General features: G+C 40.6%; 1 protein-coding gene across 2 annotated transcripts in view; it reads right to left on the reverse strand.

Annotated features, from left to right (window-relative positions):
* Positions 1 to 2256: 2256 nt before the first annotated feature.
* Positions 2257 to 17980, reverse strand: part of HEATR6 (HEAT repeat containing 6) — a 35791-nt gene continuing 20067 nt past the window's right edge. For both annotated transcript variants that reach the window (XM_019636789.1, XM_019636790.1), the window contains 11 exons: positions 16858 to 17064; positions 16359 to 16458; positions 14128 to 14483; positions 13149 to 13271; positions 12694 to 12780; positions 10009 to 10143; positions 9107 to 9229; positions 8249 to 8373; positions 6773 to 6869; positions 5508 to 5712; positions 2257 to 3615 (listed from right to left, as the gene is read on the reverse strand). In XM_019636789.1, the coding sequence (XP_019492334.1) occupies positions 3074 to 3615; positions 5508 to 5712; positions 6773 to 6869; positions 8249 to 8373; positions 9107 to 9229; positions 10009 to 10143; positions 12694 to 12780; positions 13149 to 13271; positions 14128 to 14483; positions 16359 to 16458; positions 16858 to 17064 (2100 nt within the window). In that variant the 3' untranslated portion in view covers positions 2257 to 3073. The remainder of the gene's footprint in view (positions 3616 to 5507; positions 5713 to 6772; positions 6870 to 8248; positions 8374 to 9106; positions 9230 to 10008; positions 10144 to 12693; positions 12781 to 13148; positions 13272 to 14127; positions 14484 to 16358; positions 16459 to 16857; positions 17065 to 17980) is intronic.

Genomic DNA, 17980 nt, shown 5'->3' on the forward strand with positions numbered 1-17980 from the left:
CTAAGTAGCAGCCTTGCCCTTTAAAAATAAGGTGTATGAGCTCTGACAATTAAGTTCTGAACTCATCCTAGAAAAAGTGCTACATACCTCATTGCTGAGTATCACTAGTCACCTTCGAAGTACTCCCCTTGGGAAGCTATGCACCGACGCCAGTGCCTAGTCCACCCTTCAAAGCAATTTTGGAACTCTTTTTCTGGAATGGCCATCAGAGCTGTCGTCATATTACGCTTGATGTCCTGAATGTCATCATAATATTTTCCTTTCAACATTTCCTTTATCTTTGGGTAAAGAAAGAAGTTATTGGGGGCCAGATCAGGTAAGTAGGGAGGGTGTTCCAACAGTTATTTGTTTACTGGCTAAAAACTCCCTTTGCTTTTGTTCATCGGTGAGCTCCTTCAGGACCATTTTTGCACACACCTTTCTCATGCCAAGGTTTCCAGTGAAGATTTTCCTGTTTCTCTATAGATGTTTACTTGGTCTGCTACGCTTCTCACAGTCAGCTGACAATTTTGACACAGAATTCGAGAAAGTTTTGCAATGTTGTCATCAGTTCTGCTCGTTACTGGCCGCCCTGACCTGTCTTCATCAGTGACACGTTCTCTCCCCTCAGAAACTTTTAATCTATTTGTACGCTGCCGTTTTCTTCATGGCATTATCCCCATAAACTTGGCTAACACGTGCCTGATTTCACTTCCACTCTTGCCAAGTTTAACAAGAAATTTAATGTTTGTTTGTTGCTCTAATTCAAGCTCAGATATTCTTGCGACGGCACACAAAAACACACAATAATGATGAACGCCACTCAGCAAGACAGCACTAAGACACAAACACATGGACACATGGACACAAACACAGCTGTGAGACCCTGATATACCAAGGTTATGAAACCTAATCGAGCTGTTTGTACAGTGCTGCCAATGTAAGCCAAGTTTGCGAACTTAATTGTCAGACCTCGTATTTCCAAAGCTTGTGTAAACTTGATCTTTAATTTCTAAGGACTAGCCCTTAGGTATGGGTCATGTGGCAGAACTAGGACAGCAGATACTACTCCCCTGTTAAGTGTGACCTCTCATACTTGTAATCCTTTCCCTCACCAGAAGGGATCTGTGGGGTCAAGATGGAGGGCTGCTTCTGGCAGGCTACAGAGGTCCTGGGGTAGTGCCTCCCCCCACTGCTGGATCCAGTTCCAGAGGCATCCGAGCCAACAGCTCACCTAAGCGTGCAGTCAGGGGAATGCAGCCATTTGTCATCACAAAAGCTCATGGTGTATTGTACTTTTGCCTAGTGCTCTGAAAATTCAAGGAAAATAAGTATCTAACATTGATTGAGTACCAGAAGCTGTTCTGAGAACTTCCCATGTATTAACACATTTAATCATAACATCCTTACGAGGTAGGTACTATTATCCCCATTTTACAGGTGAGAAAGCTGAGGCACAAGGGAGGTTAAAGGACGTTCACATAGAGCAGCAGAGCCAGGATACAGGACCAGGCTCTTAACCACTGCACTGTATTAATGAAGTAAAGGCGGAATGAACCAGAGTAACTACAACTCACTTAGCTCTTACGTTGGTGAGATGGTGTGATTCTGCTCCTGGTTTGGATTCATGTATGAATATCAAAATCAAGGAAGTTGTTGGCCAGGTGTGCTATGGGAAGTCTCCGTCTGCCCTGTAATCACCTTGAGACTCCTGCTTTACTACTAACTAATACCACAAAACAGGTTCCAGTGTATGCCTTGCTTGAGTTTAGAGCAGTTAGGAATTCATGTTTCCTTTAGTGGTCATGGGAAAGGTTCAAATAGGAAGATAAGTGATATGCCATAATACTGCCAGTTTAATGAATAAGCTCTAGCTATCTGTGCCAGGATAACCCGCCTCCTCCAAATTTTTTCTTTTAAATATCAAAAGATATTTCAGAATTTGGCATTCTGAATTAGAATTCTGAATCAGAGTCAGACTGTCTACTGTTTCTGCATCAAATAAGTCCACCCTCTATCCTCTGCATTGCCTTTCCCGATGGCAGCCTTGCTGAGGCACCAGCCTAGGGCATCTGAGAGGAACGCCTGCCCCTGGTGTACGCCCACGACGCCTCGGTGGGGAGAGAGTCAACATCCCATCAGGACAGAAGCCCATGCCTCGGACTCATGGAATCCTACTGGAATTTCTAGAAATGCTTAACCCGGTCTGGTCTTTCCCTGCATACGAACATTTAACATCTGTTTTCAGGGACCTGGAAACCTTCACAGAAGCAAAAGTTTTAAAAAGAAAAAAATTAGATTTTATTCAAGATAAGCAAAGGATAAGAGTGATTCATCAAATGAAACTATTTGAAATCATTTCACAAATATTTCATCAAGAAACCCACCAGTGAAAGCCCAAAGAACCAGGAATAAGGTATATATGCCACATTTTTACTTTTATGAAAATGACAAGAAAACAAGCCACTTCCTTAGACAGGTGTGGAGGGGGCTTCCAGGGTGGGTACTTAGGGAGTTTAGCACAGCAGCTATTTACCAACCTATAAGGAACTGTTTTAGTATTTTAGCAACTGATGCGGCTGCACCAGCGCAAACTGGCTGGACATCAGCACTGCTTGCAGCTTTCTATAAATGCAATTTCATAAAAATAGGAGTTTATGGGCTGTCTTTCATTAGTTTATTACAAAAGAAAAACAATTCCCACAGACACCATATGCAACATTCTTATTCTTAAAAACCTTTTGTTCTTTCTTTTTTAAAAAATCTTCTGAGACTCAATAACCCTTCACAACCTCCTTATCTACTCAGCCCACACTACAGCCCAACTTCTCGGCTCCTGGCTGCACATGGGGCAGAGGTTCCAATACCCCAGACCATGGCCAGTGCAGCAGAGTCACTCTCTGAAGTGACTGGGCCCTTTTAGAAAAACTTAAGTAGCTGCTAACCCATTCTAAATAAATAGTGGATGGGTTATATCTGCCCCCAAGATTAAATCCCACATATTGGATTCTCAAGCTCATGTCTTCCTGTTACCACTTGACCCCTGTAAAGCACGGTGGGAGAGCCACCAATTTGTTAATGCTAGGAGTGCTACTTAGGATCCAGATGAATCAAAATAAACAGTCAGGGTATCTTCTAAGAAGCCCTGGATGGCCCTTTTGGCTGTGTCTCCAGCCAGTGCCTGCACACTGCTTATGTGCTCCAGGGCCACTCTGACCATCTGGTCTCTTTCCTGTGGGCTGTGGGGGGCTCCCGTGTCATCTCCCTCTGCTCCTGATTTTAAAAACTGTAGGATATAGGACTGAATCATGTCTCCATCCAATTCAACAGTTTCTTTGATGCAGGGCAGGTCTAAGGCACTGGCCAAGCTCAAGAGGTGAATCAGTGCCTGGCAGATCTGGGTCCGGAGGCTAGCACAGTACTTGAATTCCAGGAAGTCCGTGGTGTCTTCGCTCTTCTGTAAGGCAGTGACCAATGCGTTCCAGATCTGGGCATACTGGTCAACAGACCCATAGTGCTCTCTCTTGCCCGGGATGGAAAGGGCAGTGGCAGATCTGATACGCACTTTGAAGTTCTTGCACGATGTCACGACCGACGTCAGGGCATTGTAGGCCTGGGTGGTCCACGGGGCTGTTCCTAGAAAGAGGCCACGGGCATTAAAACACATGAAGGCTTAGAAGTAAGTACAGAGAGAGGGAGAAGTGCAGAAGGAAGCATATATACACCAGTGCTCAAGTTAGTCAGTTTATGTTTTAATTCTCATCATTATCCTATGGAATCGGGATGCTGAGTGATTAACTGTGAGATCCTAGGTAAGTGGCTGAGTACTGACTCCCAAACCTCCCTCTTTCCCTAGACAAGCCTGCCACATGCTCAGAGCCCCTGCTACAGAAACAGGGACTTTGGTGACTTTGAAAGAGACTTCTTCCCTGGGAGGGTGCTGTCCTGAGGGAGTAAGGCTTGGTGGGAGGAGCACAGACTAAAGTGTAGCCCCACTTATCCTCTCAGTTGGGTACTCCTGAGCAGTGTGCACACTGCACAACTATGCCTCGTCCTGTTCGTGCTGGCAAAAGGGTATTTTATTACTCAGATTAGCATCCAGACACTGCTCTGGCCATAACAAGTCATGCATTTTACTGCAAAGAAAAAGAAAATACTATCTAAGCAGTGACTGGGGAAGAGAGTCCTCGGGTTAAATGAAGGCTCAATTTTCTAATTTTGAGAAGATGATGCCCAGATTTCTGTCTTCTTTCCCCCCCTGTTGGCCCCAGAAAACCAGCCTGCTTTCTTCCTCGTCAGAGCTACCACTCCCACTACCCTTCCTTCCATTTTGGGGGGGTTCATAGTCATCAAGATGGGCAGCAGAGCAGAACGCAGCTTTCCTAACACTCCCAGCCCTTCCAACTTCTTTGTTGCCTCCAAAGACAGCCAAGCAGACACCCACCTCAGCGAGCACCAACCCTCCAAGGCTCCTTAGGCTCTTTCCTCCGTGGAGAAAGACACGAGCCTACTTCTCCACCAGCTCCCAGCTGACTGGTCTGCCTGGATGCTCTTGGCAATGAGAGGGAGCAGAGCCAGAGTCCCCTAACTTGATGCATGCTCTGCTGGTCCAGAATGGTTTTTCCTCTCCAGGAACACACCCTTATGTTTCAAATCTTGCCACAGAAACAAATGTATAAGGCGAATGCTAGCATTTATGTGCCTCAGCAGCATTAGCCACTGGTGATCTATCGAGGTGCATAGCATGTCATTAGAGACAGGTGCCCTCCTTATATGCAGCATTCCACTTTACCGTGTTTCCCCGAAAATTAAGACCTAGCCAGAGAAGAAGCCATAGCATGATTCCTCCAGGATATGGAGGGCATGCACCCCTCATGAGGGTTTTATGACCTGTTTCAGGGAGAAGGGAGCCTTTCCCACAAACTCCTTTAACTTAAAATATTCAGTATGCCAAGGTGCCATATTCTGGCACCTAAAATCATGCGAGGGCTTATTTTCTGGCTGGGTCCTATTTTCGGGGAAACAGGGTAGTACCAAGGCTTATATGGGATTTCCAATTTGTAGCCTCTTTCTCCCATGCCAGTTTTTTCCTTTATTTTTTTTCCCTGATTTTTAAAACAGTATATATTCATTGTAGAAAATTTAGAAAATGAAAGCAGAAAATAATCCTACTCATCATCCCATCCAGAGGCAACAACTGTTAATAATTAGGCAAATTTCCTTTCAGTCTTTTTCTTACCCACTTATTGAGATCATACTGGAGAAACAATATCATGTCTTGTTTTAGTTTGCTTAACATCAGTTTATCAAAAACTTTTTATGTAATTTTAAATGGCAACAAAATATCCCATTGAATACAGAAACTATGATTTATCTCAGACCATTCCCCTAAACCTGGGTGTTCAGTATGTTTCCATTTTCTTATTACTGTGATAAATAATATTGTGATAAACATCTTTAATAGCATTGTAGACTGGTGTGTGCTGTCCAAAGAAACCCTCTACTAGAGAAGAGGAAAACTTTCTTACCTAATGGAAGAGCAGGATTTTTAAATACATTTCCCATTGCATAACAAGCATTCCATCGGACTTTCATGGCAGCCTCAATTAGAACAGTAGAAATTAAGGCCTGGATGGACTCCTCAATGATTTCAGCAAACCTGGGTTTTTCTATATGAGATGGTTGCAGAAAATGAAGCAAATTTCCAAGGGCCCGGACTGCATTACTTTTTACCTAGAATAAAATGTAAAAGCATTAAAAATCTGTTTTGTCAAAGGGAACTTTCAGAAAATACAATTTCAGCTTTAAAAAAGCCAGGAGGTCCTAGATACCTTGAAGTAGGAGAGCTAATGAAAGACGCAGCGTGTAAAGGTGCAAGTTCTCAGAACCCTGCAAGGTCTTGTGTAGTAAACATTCTGAGCCATCAGAAAGATGAGGTTCTACAGAACTCGTCGCCCTGATATTTTTAGTGTTAGATTAGACTTCAGAGAGATCCATCTTCCTCGATTTACAGAGATGGCATGTGAAGCCCAGGGGCAATAGGACAGACACTGCTGGTTTGCAGCCAGGCTGGGAGGAGAAGCTGTATTTCATAATTCCAGCCCAATTCGTTTCTACTAGAAAAAAATTTTTTTTTCCTTTGTAGCATACTAGAATCATCTGGGGAGCTTTCATTTTTAAAACCAATTCCCAGGCCCTATCCCCAGAAATGCTGATTGAATTAGTCTGAGATAGGGCTTCCCAGATTTTCAGAACCACTATGCTAAATTAAGCACTTAGTATAGGTCAGGTACTGTGCTAGGTGCTTTAACATAAGATATCTCAGAGTCCAGTAGGTAACAACTTCCATGTTATAAATAAGGAAACTGATCTTCAGAGAAGTTAAATAATGCACCAAAGGTCACCCAGCTATTATACTAAAGTGCAGGCTAGGATGTGAGCCATGTCTGTCTGACCCTAAAGCCCCGGTCTATGCTTTTTAAACTTATTAGTGTAATGGGATATTCAAAACCAAGGGCTGCTCATCTTTCTGGCTTGTCAAGTCTACTTACAGATTTTCTGGAAAAAACACAGATTAATATTAAACAAACATGGACACATCATGTAGTAGTATTACAAATGGCACTGATCGTTTTCATGAGATAGGAGATAGGAAAGAAACTGTAAAAGTGTGGAGTGGGCCACTTTATAACCTGAGTACATGCTCCTTTAAATAAGGAAAAATCTGATGGAGTAAAACGGTAATACACTAAGTATTACACCTGACAAATCCGAGATTTTGCTGTGGGCTCACCTTGTCTTTATCCTTGGTTGCTTCTATAGCTGATCGCAACATCTTCAAGAGCAGAAGACCAGAGAACTCTTCTTGGAAACTTGGGTCTGGTGTTTCCCTGTTCCATCCAAAGCAGGCAAAATGTCAAAAGGTAAAACCCATTTACAATGAATACATATACAAATACTCATATATTCACTTAGTAAAACTATAAAAACTTTAGGAAAACAGCTTAACAAATCTGTTCAGCTTGTAACCAAGACCTGACAGTTTATACCTTTTGACCTAGTAGGTCCACATTTAGGAATCTAACCAAGAGAAATATCTCAAATGGAGATTTCATGCACAAAAATTTTCACTGCATATAAAAGCCTAAAACAACGTACATGTTCAATAACAGGGAAATGGTTAAGCCATCATCGCACAGTGATGATTGTGTAATAATAAATAATGATTTATAAAAAGTCAGAAGCGTGCTTATACATGTTATATGACAGAGTTAAACAACAAAAAGCAAGACGCTTGTGTATGAATCACAACAGCTGCCCCTGGGGAGGGGAATTAGGAGATTAAGGCAAGAGAAAGGCTTTACACTGAATATCCTTTTGTACTATTTGGGCTTTTTCCTTAACCTGTGAATATATTACTTAAAAAAATACAAATGTGGTATTTAAGAAGCAGGGCAACCATTATGAAAATTCTGAATATACACTTTTATATTTTCCACATTTTCTATAATGTGGATATATTTCTTGTATCAGTATACAGTATCTATATATATGTATATTTATATACATACATATATATGTACACATATGTATATACATATATTCACACATATACATATATATGTGTATACACACACACACACACAGGGTGCCAAACAAATGTATACTCATTTTAAGAAAGGAAAAAACTGTATTAAAATTATGCTGATGGTGACCACTTGGAGCACTTCTTGTAATTGCAGAAGTCAAACGTGACCTGTATTCATCTTTTGTTATCGGTATATATTTAGTATTATAATTTTAATACAGTCTTTTCCTATCTTAAATTGTGTATACATATTTTTGGCACCATATATACCCACACACACACAGTGTGCCAAATATTATATATATATATATATATATATATATATATATATATATATATATATATATATAGCCAAAAAAATGTATACACATTTTAAGGGAAAAACACTGTATTAAAATTGTAATACTCAATATATACTGATAACAAAAGTTGAATACAAGTCATACATATATTAATATATATATCAGCTTATTGTATATATATATATATATATGTGTGTGTGTGTGTGTATAAAACAGCTTACTAATCTTATTGCTTGAAGGAATATAAAACAAAACAATGCCGGAAGACTGACTGCATAACACGGGGGAATTACTGCTCATTCTTTTATAGTAGAGCCAAGATTTCCTCTTGGGACCTCAGCCCCAGCAGTCACCCAGGAAAACGAGCTGCATCACCTACATGTTAACAATCAGAGTGTCTGTCAGGTTGCCCAGAGACCAGGCTGCTTTTGCCCGGACATTCAGAGACTTGTCTTGAAGTGACATCAGTACTGCATTGGCTGTGTCTGCAACAAATATGACATCCTATAAGATAAACAACAAGAAATACTGCAGTTACTTTTAGGAGTTCACACCACTACCTTGGAAATTCTCAAGTTTGTTTTCAGATAACATGATAAGCCTTTACACAAATTTCTATTTGGAAATCAAAATTCATTTACTCAGTAAATTTACTGTTCTTATATATTACAATTTGAACATTAAAATCCCAAGACATTAAAATTCCAGGGGAAGGTTTTCCACGTTTTGGTATGTGCCATGCACAACCCAAGAGGCATATGGATTTGCTCTTGTAAACACATCTTATATCCTGGCTTGTGACAATTACATGTGAATTCTGTGATTGAACTGATGTCCACATTGAGAAATGATGTTGACAATGAAATACATTTCCAAAACTTACACACTTAGTGAGATAAATGTCACAAATGAGAGTGAAGGAGAAATTTATTTCCTTCTTAGTAAAAACTCTATCAGCCTTCTAAATTATTACTATCACATGGTAATGTCTCATCTCATTTTTTTCAATTATTCATTAAACATTTACTGGGCACGTAGGGTCCTAGATAGTGTGCTAAGCAATCAAAAATAAAGGAACTATAGGGTATTACCATATTTTAGTAGCAATTTAGAAAACCAGATTACAAAGCAAGTTAATTTCCTTTACTGTCCAACTCAGAAACTCTATATTCACCAAGAAAAGGATCACTATGGACTATAAAAAAGGCACAGAAGAGCTACGGAGGCTCACTCTGACCTGTCTCAGACAGGGAAAAAGCACATAGACTCCAAGGGCCCGCGAGGCCGCGGCTTTCACTAAACGATTCTTGCTGTCATTCAGCCCAAGCAGCATCGTGATGCACAGGACCTGCCAGTCACTCTGCAATGAGAAAGGTGGCAAAGAAAAAGCAAGAATGAAATAACTATGCGTCGATGTCTTTTACAAGTGACTGTGACATGTCCGTGTTTGAGTCCATATTCAGGTGCTGAGACCTGAAGGTGACCTTGGTAGAGACAAAGGTTCAATTCAGATCCAGTTATTACCTGAGCACCCACTTGGTACAGGGCACATGCAGCATCTGTGATCATTTAATTTGACAACTGAGTGAACTAAGTCATTTTATTCTCCTACTTCATTAAAGCTGCCTTCTTTACAAAAGCTAATTTATATAAATAAGAACAGATGCAAATACCATTGAGGACTAAAGGACAGGAGCAGTTTGAATACCATGTGTGTTGAGTACCAGCTAAGTACTTATTACAAATACTTCATGTTATTACTCACATCATTCCCATTTTATAGACGATAAAGCAGTTTTTGAGTAGTTAAGATAACCAAGGAGCCAGAAAGTAGAAGAGCTAGGATCTAAACCCTGGCCTTTCTAACTTTTGGATTTGAAATCTTTCTGAAATTTGACTTCAAAGTTCCCTTCCCCAGCTCCTACCACCTGCCTTCTAAGGGAGGAAAAGCTCTCCTGAGACAGGCATAAAGGTTGTTAAGTTTTTCCATTGGCCTCACCCCACACTCAAGTAGAATAAGTACCTTTTCCTCAGAGATGATGTTGAATACTGGTTTAAAATGAAAAAGAAAATCAAAATCCAACTCCATCTCTGATGCTCAAACACAATGTAAAGATGAGAAAACACTCCTAAAGTTACCGGCAGATTGCTGAAGGCTTCTGGCAGGATGGACGACAGGGCGTCACAGGCGCTCGCCTGCAGAGTCGGGTGCTCGGAGTTCTGCAGGGCTCTGGGTAAAGGACCGTTCAGCATCAGAGTCCAGAACAGCACCACCTGCAATGGGGCACAGTTACAACTACGGCCCAGAGCAGCAGTGGAACTAAGCTGACGCTGCAACTGCCACAGTGACTGCTGCAACTGCCACAGTGACTGCAGTAATGAAACATTCTTCCTTACAGTGGTAACTTTCTGTAAATGCTTTTGCTAGTTCTTAATCCAAGGCAATGAGAGACCTTTAGAAAACAACTAATTGAATCCTTCCGTTTTATTGATTAGGAAACTAGTCAGCTACTGTTAGGCAGCAACAGTTATAATAATGAGGAGGACGCTGAAGATGAAAACGTTACTATAATAGCATAGCAGCTAATGTTTTTCAGAGAGCTTAGGATATGCCAGGCAGTGTTCTAAGTGCTTTACACATATGAGCTCATATCATCCTCAGCACAACTGAAGTGTATATCATTATCTCCATATTCACACAGGGAAACTGAGGCACAAAGAAAGACTGTAACTTGCTAGTGGGCAGCAGAGCTGGACTGAAATACAGATCACTGATACCCAGCTTGGGCTCTTTCAACCTGATCACTATGGGCACAGAGACCAGGTTCCCAGAATGGCCCAGAGACCAGAGAGCATGGGATCCAGAGGCAGAGCTGGGGTTCAGTCCTTCAGCTGTCGCTTCCCATCTTGGGCAAGTCATTGAATCTGTCTAAGCTTTGGTTCCGCTTCAGTAAGCCAGGGCAAAGACAGCTACTTGGCAGAGTTTGTGTGATAATAAAATGTAATACTGTGTGTAAAGTTCCTAACAGTGCTTGGTGCATAGTGGAGACTCTTAAATTAAGCAGTATGCTCTATTTTAAACACTTAGAAGAATTCTCTCACTTCAAAGCCCCTCAAGGTAGGCATGTGTAGATTTGTAGAGTACCTTTACCAGTTTCCTTCCCAGGAGTTATAAAAACCCTGGAATTTCACGTGCATTTGCAAATCTGTCTGGAGTTTTGGTGACTCCTCTGCCCCATGGAGTTAGTCCTGGATTTTACTGTGTATCCTGTGCACCCGTTCAGTCCTCCCCACAATCCTAGCTCCTGGAAACCCAGCCGGGGCGCTCCTCACCACAAACCAGAAGAATGTGGACAGCTATGGTTGCCAGGCTCCAAGATGGCGCACAGTGATTCTGGCCTCCTAATGTTTAGGAGGCGGACTGCTCCTACACTGACTGGGGCTGGCCTGTGTAACCAACAGGATGGTGTGGTAATGACACTGTGGAACTTCTGCTGCTTCTCTCTCTCTCTCTCTCTCTTTCTGATTCACTTGCTGCCATGTCGAGAGAACACTCAAGCAGCCCTCTGGAAAGGTCCTCATGGGGAATAAGTGAGTGTGGCCTGATTCCAACAGCCAGCGCTAACTTGCTAGGTACATGAGTGAGCCACTTGGAAGAGCCTCGAGCCTCCAACCCCCTTCAAGTTCAGCTGACTGCAGCCACCCCGCCCACCCCACCCAGCATCTTAACTAACAGCCTCATGAGAGACCTGAGCCAGAACCAGCCAGGTAAACTACTCTCAATTCCTTTCCCAGAGAAAATATGTGAGAGAATAAGTGTATACTGTTTTAAGCTGCTAAGTGTTTAGGATAATTTATTTACTCTACAATAGATAATACAGAAAGAATATCCCTTTTTCACAAATGAAACAATACCTGAGTGAGAACAGTTAAGAGTCTTGCCTAAAGTCACTTGACGAGCAAGGGGAGAAGTTAGGATTCAAACCTAGGTCTGTGTGAAAGCTCAACTGATCTCCCTGTGAATGGAGACATCTCCGCTTTAGTAGCACCCTAAGGAAGGGACTGGGCCTAGACATTCTTAATTCACTGCGAGGGTGACGGAAACCGTGAAGGGAAGAGAATGAGCAGGGTGAGGAGGGCAGAGGGAGAAAGCATCACTAATGTCAAGTGCATTTTGTCCTTGGCACTAAGCAGAAGCCTTTTTTGGTGAGGCCATGTGTTCCTCCTCCGATGAAGAAATGGCACAGTGTTGGAGCAACAGAAACAACCTAAAATCACATCAATTTTATAGGAATCATGTGGGGGAAGGGGTGGAAGGTGAGGGAGTTAAGCGGGTTAAATTCTTTGAGCAGCTAGTAATTGTCAGCATCTTTATATTTCATCCAATATTCCAATAGCCCTCTGAGTTCAAATTTTTTATTCCTCATTACAATGAGGAAATTATGCTTATAATCACATATGCATTAAGTGGTGCTCGCTAGATTTGATCTCACGCCCTCTAATGCTAAATCCTTAGCTCTTCCCGCCATTCTAGTCTGCCTCTTGGGCAGGATGAGTAACCAAACTAGGCTTTATGCAGAAGAAATATTGTTTTTTGCATTGCCAGCTCTATGTTCCACATAATCCTATCACATACTGAACTGTGAATAAACTGAAGTGCAAATAAAACCTATTCGTGCTAGTATCTCATCATCCTAGATGATAAACCATGATTTTTAACACTAGAAGGAACCATACTATCTATTCCACTTAATTACTGAGCCTGGAAATGAAACTGACTGAAGCACTAAGAAACGAGCCCACTATGAATTGCCATTTACTTACCATGGGGACGGGCACTCGCTGATCAGGTGCTGTGGCAGAATCCGGTTTATACTGTTGTATTAAGCCTGTACCCAGTTCTTCCAGAAGCTGTCAAGATAAAAAAAAGTAATTATTAAAGCTGAGTATTTAGAACTATGGAGGTAAAAGACCACTTCAGTTTGGAGGTTGCCTCAGATCAAGGGTGAAAATAATTGCCAACTGATTTGCTTTCTTTTCTCCGTAACTTCTATGAGAGAGGCATTCTTTCCAGGAGCAAAATCACCAGCTATATACAACACTGTTACTTTCTTATGAAATCAGTTATTTGGGACTATATGTAGAGCTGAAAACAGACGAATGTATGACTTCCCTACCTGAAACCTCTTGAAGAAACCTCAGAACCGATGAACATGCAGCACCGAGACGACTACAAAGGGAAATGAAGAAAAAAGCATGTGGCTTGTAATGAAAATTACCTTTGCTCCGTGAAGCTGAATGGACGGATCCACCTCCCCCATGCACTTGCAGATCACCTCTCCAAGCTCCATCAAGTAGACTTGAGCCACTGAAAAGTAGCCCCTGGCCAGATGAGCTAACACCTGCAAAGAGCACAGAGCATTAACCCCAAGGCCTGAACGCGGGGCTGCAATAGCCAGAAAAGCGTTTCAGTATTTCAGAAATCACTCACGCTTAACCAAGGGCTGAATATGATGTTGAATGAAATGAAGAACAACTATGATCTTTATTTTATGACTAAAATCAATGAACTATATCATATCATTTTATGGTGCTTTATAATTTATAAAATGTGTTTCATAAGATTATCAACATGATCTCATTTAAGCCTGGGCAGAAATTTTTGAGGTAGGTGTTAACTGGATATTTCTGCAGAAGAAACTAAGGTTGGAAAAGTTAAAGGTTAAAGAGGTTAAAGGACACGTTAAATATTAACCATAAGTAGCAGGAGACCCCAGGACCAAACACATGTCTTAGATCATATTTGAGTACAGAAAAAGCAAATACTTTAATCTAGGGTTGGCTCTTCCTTTGAAGAAGCAATTATATTGTGTTGTCTCTAAGCAGATACAAGACCAAAGAAAAGTTTATAGAGAATTAAACATTTATTTAAGTTGTAGAAATCAAAGATTAACTATACAATTTCTTTCAGAATTACTATATAATAATTATATTCATCTGTCATATAATACCTGAGGTGACTAAAATGGCTTCCAACAAAAAGGAATGAACCCAACACTTTAAAACCAAAGCCCTCCTCCCCACCAAAACAAAACAGCAGCCACAAACAAAGCACTCACACCTAAAATACAACCCCCGCTAACATCACTGACATGTGGCTCGCTTTTACATTATTTTCACAGACTCACTCCTCGCCAACACCTTAGGAAGGAAGACTAACTGCTTCCATTTCAGAGACGAGGAAAGGAAACCTCCTACCTGTAAGGCCTCCAGTCGCATGGGAGACGGTACATAGGGGCTTCCTGCTACACAGGCGGCATCAATACCCAAACAGGAATCCTCCCTGGGAAGGACAACAGTGGAAATGCAAAGTCGAATGAGCCAGCAGGGCTCTGAAGACCCCTTTGGTGAGCTCATGGATGCTTCTTCCAAAAAGGGTCCTGAAAGAGCTTTCTTCCACCAATCAGGAGGGCTGAGGTGAGGAGTTGCTGGATTGCTATTGGCAAGTCCGGAAGAACAGGGCTGTTGTAAAAGAAGCTGGACTTCAGGTAAAGGCGCATGAGTAGACACTATGGCTCCCAAGAGTGTGAGACTTGACACACGAACATTAACATCTGTCAAAAGAAACAGTAAGAACCTATTTCCATGGGAACAGCTGGCATAAAGAGCATGGTTATCCCTGCAGGCAGTTAAGAATTATGGCTTCCTTATTTAATCTGAATCTAATCGAACCTCTAGACCTAACTTCTAATTTATAGGAAATACATGGGACAGAAATATAAATTAATAACATTATAAAGAAACAAATCAGACAAAATGAGAATGTGAGACATTCTATAAGACAATGGGCTTGGGCTTTTCCAAAACGCAGCATCATAAAAGAAAAAAAAGGCGGGGACTATTTTAGATTTAAAAAGGCTTAAATGACATAAAAATTAAATGCAATGCATGAACCTTGAATGAACCTAAGTGTTTTTTTAATTTTATTTATTTATTTATTTTTTAAGCCTAGGTGTTTAAAAAAAAAAAGCTATAAAAGACATGTGGTACACATCGGGAAATTTGAATGTAGACTAGATATTAGATGATATTATGAAATTGAGGTCAATTTCTTAGGTACAAGAATGGTTTTCTGTTTTTTAGGAGGTTGTCTTTCTTCTTAGGCAATGCATACTGAGGTGAAATATCAGGTCTGTAATTTACTTTCAAATGGTTCAAGAGAAAAAAGTTTATATAAATATATAAACATATAAAAAATATACATATATACCCACAATATGTATCCATACATACACAGATACATATATCTGGAAAGAGACACAGAAAGCTAATATGACAAATATTAAAAACTATTAAATCTAGGTAGAGGCATACACGTGTTCAATGTACTATTCTTTCAAATTTTCTGTGGGTTTGAACATTTTAATAATAAAAAGTTGCTGGAGGACAAAGCCCGACACTTGAAGGAGACCTCTGAGACACGGTCCACTCCCCTCAGTTTGCAGGGGAAGAAACGCGGGTGCAGTGGAATAAGCAGGGGGCTGAGCCAGGAGACTCGAGTTGTTTTAATCTTACTTCTGCCATTAACGTGATAAGTGACCTTAGGGCAAGATTTACCTTTCTGGATCCCATTTTTACATATTGGTAAAAGGAGAGAACTGGACCTAAGTTTACATATACATCATTATATCTGTTAAGCCTCATAAAAACCTTATGAGTTTGGTATAATTCTTCCTGTTAGGAGGAAATCAGGGTTCAGAAAGGGCCATGGCTCTGAGATGGCAGAAATGGAAGTGAGCTGTGGACCCTCAAGCTGACTCCGGGTCCAGTACCCCGCCCATGTCACAAAAAATACCCATACCTCCTTCAAGTCCTGTAATTGTGACTGAAAAACTCAACTTATCAGAATGCAGTCTGATCTTAAAGCTTGCAAACAAATGTTCTAAAGGCAAGTACATATACACAATACAAATGGATTATGTGTGGGAATAGTCAGGAAATACCTAGAAGTAAGACTCTGTAGTTAGTGGGGATTTGAGGTTCTGGAATTTTATCTGAACTTCAGAGGAGATAAGGATGTTAAGGAAGTTAGGTTTCATATTCGTTTTTCTTTCCAAAAAGATGAGGTCTGTCTTTCTGACTGTCCATCCAGCCTTTACTTATGCCTAAAGGATACGAACTATTATCTGCTAGAGGTGAACCCCTTGCACTTGGCTCCATCCTAACTCTAAAGGGATACTCTGGTTACTACACTGAAGCATTGACGAGGCATTAAACCTTACAATTCATTCTCTAGCTCACTTCCTTGCAGTGGTGCTTCAGGAGTCAAAAGTGGGATTCTAGCAATAGCTGATTCTCCTGAAAACTAGAGGAAAGTAGAGCTATCTTAAGAGCTATATATTAGCTCTGAATTGCTGTGAATACTTTTTAAACTAACAATCTAGATTTGATTGATACACAGAAGCAAAGAGTTTTAAACTACCACCAACCTTTGTGGCAAATATAAGGCTTTATTTGGTTCCAGACTTTGGTCAGCAGGCTGAGTTTCAGACGGTTATAAGGTGAATTTGTAACTACATTTGCAAGGCACTGCAAAATACAAGAAAAGCTCATCAATAGGCCTCATTAAGCCATAGCACAAAACCAACATTTTTATAGCATTTAATTTAAAAAGAAAGTCTTCACACTTATTTGAAAATCAGTTTGGTTTTTGTTTTGTTTTGTCATTTTTTAAGGGGAATAGTACTTGTATTCTCAATGGTACAACTTAAAACTAAAAATAACGGAGTAGTTTTAGTAAATCATTTATTTGGACCTAAAGAGATGGTAGGTAAGATCAAACAAGTAGGACCAAATAGGATATCTTTAAGTAAAATTACTACTTAGTTATATTCTTAAGGCAAGTTACTTTTGGGCAATGTAAAACATTATACAAAATTAAAACAGAGAAACCCCCTCTGGAGCCTATGGATGACTTGGCATATTTACCTTAATTATCTGAGTGAGGGTCTGTGAGGATGACTCAGCCACCAAAGCTAACAAAAGACATCTGTGCAACTCTCTGATGCTGGAAGCAATCATTACAGAGAAGGGAGTAAAAGCCCTTCTGTGGTCACTGGTATCTTCAGCAACAGAAAGAAACTGCTTTGAGCCTTCCAAGATGGCAGATAAAACTTGCAGAGCACAGGCACGCGTCTGAAATTTCAGGATGATTTACATCAGTTAGTTTGAAATCAGGAGTCAGATCCCCTTCTTCCTATATACAATGCATTTTAATTTTCCAGGTATTTAGGATCATTTTAATTAGAAGAATAAAGGCAATGTGATTATCAGGTCCTAAAAGTAGCCAGGAACTAGGCCACTTGCACCCCAAACTTAAAAAAAAAATCTTGAATCACAATGATTAGGTTTTCTTACAGTAAGGAATAAGTCTCAGCTACACCACAGTACAAAAACCTGAAATCATGAGAATTACTTAAAAGATTAGAGGCCTAATTTATTCAAGCATAAGGTCAACTGAAAAGGAAGACAGTCCATGGGGTAGGAAAAAAATACACATGTCTAGTGTCTGTTTCATATCAAAGTTCCTGAGGACATTCTGCTTTATATTTTTTATCCTGAAGCATCTTGGGAGTGCTCAATGTTAATTAAATAGGGGATTAGGAACTGTGTCAATTCAACTTGGCAGGCACCATTAGTCATCCAAATTTTTATAAACATCCTTAGGTGCAGGAAATAACATTGCCTGCAGTTAAGAGACTTTGATAACCAAAGAATACCATTGAATATAATCTTATGGGTGAAAAGGAAACACGTGCACCTTTGTCAATGGACTGCTGTATTTGTAGGGAAAAGTGTCACTGCATCAATGCATTTTCTTCATAAGGTTAAAAGATTATTTTCAATTGATACTGTGATAATTTTGCAGCATTAAAAATCAGAAGAGAAAAAAGAAATTTAAAGAAAAAAAGCCAAGGGCTGGCCGAGTGGCGCGATGGTTAAGAACTGGCTTGGGATGCCAGAGGACCCCGGTTTGGATCCCACATATGAGGGCCAGTGACACTGCCCTCTACAGCTAAGATGCTGAACAACAGCTCAACCTGGAGCTGGG

This window comes from Hipposideros armiger, unplaced genomic scaffold (genome assembly GCF_001890085.2).
Source record: "Hipposideros armiger isolate ML-2016 unplaced genomic scaffold, ASM189008v1 scaffold_29, whole genome shotgun sequence".
In the NCBI taxonomy this organism is placed as follows: Eukaryota; Metazoa; Chordata; class Mammalia; order Chiroptera; family Hipposideridae; genus Hipposideros; species Hipposideros armiger.